The 3,494-nt window shown below is 54.1% G+C and overlaps 1 protein-coding gene across 1 annotated transcript in view; it reads right to left on the bottom strand.

The window, feature by feature from the left end:
• The window catches only part of LOC133128088 (rho GTPase-activating protein 45-like), a 32,202-nt gene that overhangs the window by 5,267 nt on the left and 23,441 nt on the right, over positions 1-3,494 (bottom strand). The window contains 9 exon segments of the mRNA XM_061241345.1: positions 330-380; positions 382-519; positions 1,196-1,258; positions 1,260-1,280; positions 1,282-1,355; positions 1,703-1,801; positions 2,777-2,831; positions 2,833-2,870; positions 3,040-3,149. Of these exon segments, the coding sequence (XP_061097329.1) occupies positions 330-380; positions 382-519; positions 1,196-1,258; positions 1,260-1,280; positions 1,282-1,355; positions 1,703-1,801; positions 2,777-2,831; positions 2,833-2,870; positions 3,040-3,149 (649 nt within the window).

Below are 3,494 nucleotides of genomic sequence, written 5' to 3'. Positions count from 1 at the left end.
CCCTCTCCTCCCCTCTCCTCCCCCCCTCTCCCTCTCTCCCTCCCCTCCTCCCCCCTCCCTCCCTCTCTCCCCCTTCCTCCCCCCTCCCTCTCCTCCCTCCTCCCCCTCCCTCTCTCCCCCCTCCTCCCCCCTCCCCCCTCTCTCTCCCTCCTCCCCCTCCCTCCTCTCCCCTCCTCCCCCTCTCTCTCCCCTCCCTCCCCCTCCCTCTCTCCCCTCCTCCCCCTCCTCTCTCCCCTCCTCCCCCCTCTCTCCCCTCCCTCTCTCTCCCCTCCTCCCCCCTCTCTCCCCCTCCTCCCCCCTCTCTCCCCCTCCTCCCCCTCCTCTCTCACCTTCATCTTCAGGGCCCTCCTCTCGATCTCCTGGATGCACTTTTTGACGACTGAAGGGCACTCCGTCGGCGTTGCCGTGGGCGACCTGGGCGAAGTCGCGGCCGAACAGCTGCAGCCGGCCCTGCAACTTCTTGTGGCCGCACTGGATGGCCAGAGACTCCAAACACTTCTTATGGCAGGCCAGGAAGCACTGCGAGAGGGGGGGGGGGGGGGAGGCTATTAGTTAGTGTGGTGTGGTGTGGTGTGGTGTGGTGTGGTGTGTGTGGTGTGTGTGTGGTGTGGTGTGGTGTAGTGTGGTGTGGTGTGTGTGGTGTGGTGTGGTGTGGTGTGGTGTGGTGTGGTGTGGTGTAGTGTGGTGTAGTGTGATGTAGTGTAGTGTGGTGTGGTGTAGTGTGGTGTAGTGTGTAGTGTAATGCAGTGTAATGTAGTGTGGTGTAGTGAAGTGAAGTGTAGCATAGTGTAGTGGGGTGTATTGTAATGTAGTGTAGTGTAGCGTAGCGTAGCGTAGTGTAGTGTAATGTAGCGTAGTGTGATGTAGTGTAGTGTAGTGTAATGTAGCGTAGTGTAGTGTGATGTAGTGTAATGTAGTGTAGTGTAATGTAGTGTAGTGTAGTGTAGTGTGATGTAGTGTAGCGTAGTGTGATGTAGTGTAGTGTAGTGTGATGTAGTGTAGTGTAGTGTGATGTAATGTAGTGTAGTGTAGTGTGATGTAGTGTAGCGTAGTGTGATGTAGTGTAGTGTAGTGTAATGTAGCGTAGTGTAGTGTAGTGTGATGTAGTGTAATGTAGTGTAGCGTAGCGTGGCGTAGCGTAGCGTGGCGTAGTGTGTGAATAAAGGTATGTTATTATGATGATGAGCACAGTCACCTCCTCACACTCGGCTCCCTGGAAGTACACGTAGCTGTCACACTCGCGGCACTTGGCGGGCGTTGCGTAGCTTCCTGAGCCGGTGCCGTCCGCGCCGCCTTCGACAGCCCCACGTTCCGGAAGGGTCCGGTCGGCACCGCCGGCTCCATCCAGTTCATGCCTGGGTAACGCCACAACCAATCAAACACAGCATACAGCCCCGCTATCCAATCAAACACAGCATACAGCGCCGCTATCCAATCAGACACAGCATACACTGCCGCTATCCAATCAGACACAGCATACACTGCCGCTATCCAATCAAACACAGCATACAGCCCCGCTATCCAATCAGACGCAGCATACAGCCCCGCTATCCAATCAAACACAGCATCCGCCGCTGTCTATCAAATAAGCCAGCCCCTCCACCCGGAGACTCAGGAAAAACTCCCCAGGTAGAACAGACAGGCAGAACAGACAGCTGGGTCGGGGGTCGGGGGTCAGGGGTCGGGGGTCGGTCGTACTCACTCTGCTCGAAAGAGGTCACGCTGCTCGTCTTCTCCTCTGCGTCGTCATTGGACGACATGCTCCCCATAGACGTGGGCCGCTGCATTTTCCTTACATCTCCTGAAAGGGGGTAATGTTGCAGTATAATAGGGGTTAAAACAGTATAACATGATGGGGGGTAGTTTGGGTAAGATAGGGTGTAGTTTTATGATAGGGTGTAGTTTGGGTATGATGGGGTGTAACAGTATGTACCTGTGCTGGCTGTGGTAGTTTGGGTAAGATGGGGGTAGTTTGGGTAAGATGGGGGTAGTTTGGGTAAGATGGGGTGTGACAGTATGTACCTGTGCTGGCTGTGGTAGTGTGGGTATGATGGGGGTAGTTTGGGTAAGATGGGGTATAACAGTATGTACCTGTGCTGGCTGTGGTAGTTTGGGTATGATGGGGGCAGTTTGGGTATGATGGGGTGTAACAGTATGTACCTGTGCTGGCTGTGGCAGTTTGGGTAAGATGGGGTGTAACAGGATGTACCTGTGCTGGCTGTGGCAGTTTGGGTATGATGGGGTTGTAACAGTATGTACCTGTGCTGGCTGTGGTAGTTTGGGTATGATGGGGGTAGTTTGGGTAAGATGGGGGTAGTTTGGGTAAGATGGGGGTAGTTTGGGTAAGATGGGGGTAGTTTGGGTAAGATGGGGGTAGTTTGGGTAAGATGGGGGTAGTGTGGGTAAGATGGGGTGTGACAGTATGTACCTGGGCTGGCTGTGGTAGTTTGGGTAAGATGGGGGTAGTTTGGGTAAGATGGGGTGTAACAGTATGTACTGTGCTGGCTGTGGTAGTTTGGGTAAGATGGGGGTAGTTTGGGTAAGATGGGGGTAGTTTGGGTATGATGGGGGTAGTTTGGGTAAGATGGGGGTAGTGTGGGTAAGATGGGTGTGGTGACAGTATGTACCTGTGCTGGCTGTGGTAGTGTGGGTAAGATGGGGGTAGTTTGGGTATGATAGGGGTAGTTTGGGTATGATAGGGGTAGTTTGGGTAAGATGGGGGTTGTTTGGGTAAGATGGGGGTAGTGTGGGTAAGATGGGGTGTAACAGGATGTACCTGTGCTGGCTGTGGGGGAGTCCAGGCCACTCCCACACCCCATGCTGTCGGTGTCGGCTCACGGCAGAAGGCCAGGACTTGTGCAGGCCACGCCCTTCAGTGGAGCACAGGAGGGGGGTCATTTCATAAACTCTTATTTTGTCTTTAACAAATTGTTGGTGAATTTAGTTATCACCCTGCAGTGAGCTGCACAACAACCCCGCCAACCCGCCAACCCGCAGTCCCCCAGGCTGCTGACTCCGCCCCCCAGGCCTGTCACTCACCCCGCCTCTCCTTCTCTTTAGAGGGCACGCCCCCATCCACAGACTCCGCCTCCGTGGCGGGGGGCGGGGCCTCGGAGCCGAAGCTGTCGGTGCGCGGACCAATCAGCGACCTGGAAGTGAAGGAACACACCGTCACCCACACACCAGGACAGGCCCCCCAAAACCAGCTCCCCCGCGTCCGACGTCAGAGGTTATGTGTGCCTGACATGCACCTCTGTCTGTTCATATCTGTGAGACCACCCGTTTAAATAAAGGAATAATAATAATAATAATAATAATATAATAACCCTGGAGAAGCACTGGCATTCAGCCCTTAATGGATCAGTTGGTGAGTGCAGTTTGAATTTTAATTCTTATTACGGGCGAAAACTGCTTTTAACTGGAGCTCAGCACATGCCTGATCGGTTAGTAAGAGAGTCTGAATTTAATTTGGCCACAGGAATCACTACACTGAT

The sequence above is a fragment of the Conger conger genome, chromosome 5, assembly GCF_963514075.1.
Source record: "Conger conger chromosome 5, fConCon1.1, whole genome shotgun sequence".
NCBI classification, from domain to species: domain Eukaryota; kingdom Metazoa; phylum Chordata; class Actinopteri; order Anguilliformes; family Congridae; genus Conger; species Conger conger.
The sequence above is the reverse complement of the archived record's forward strand: the minus strand, read 5'-3'. Positions and strand labels throughout refer to the sequence as shown.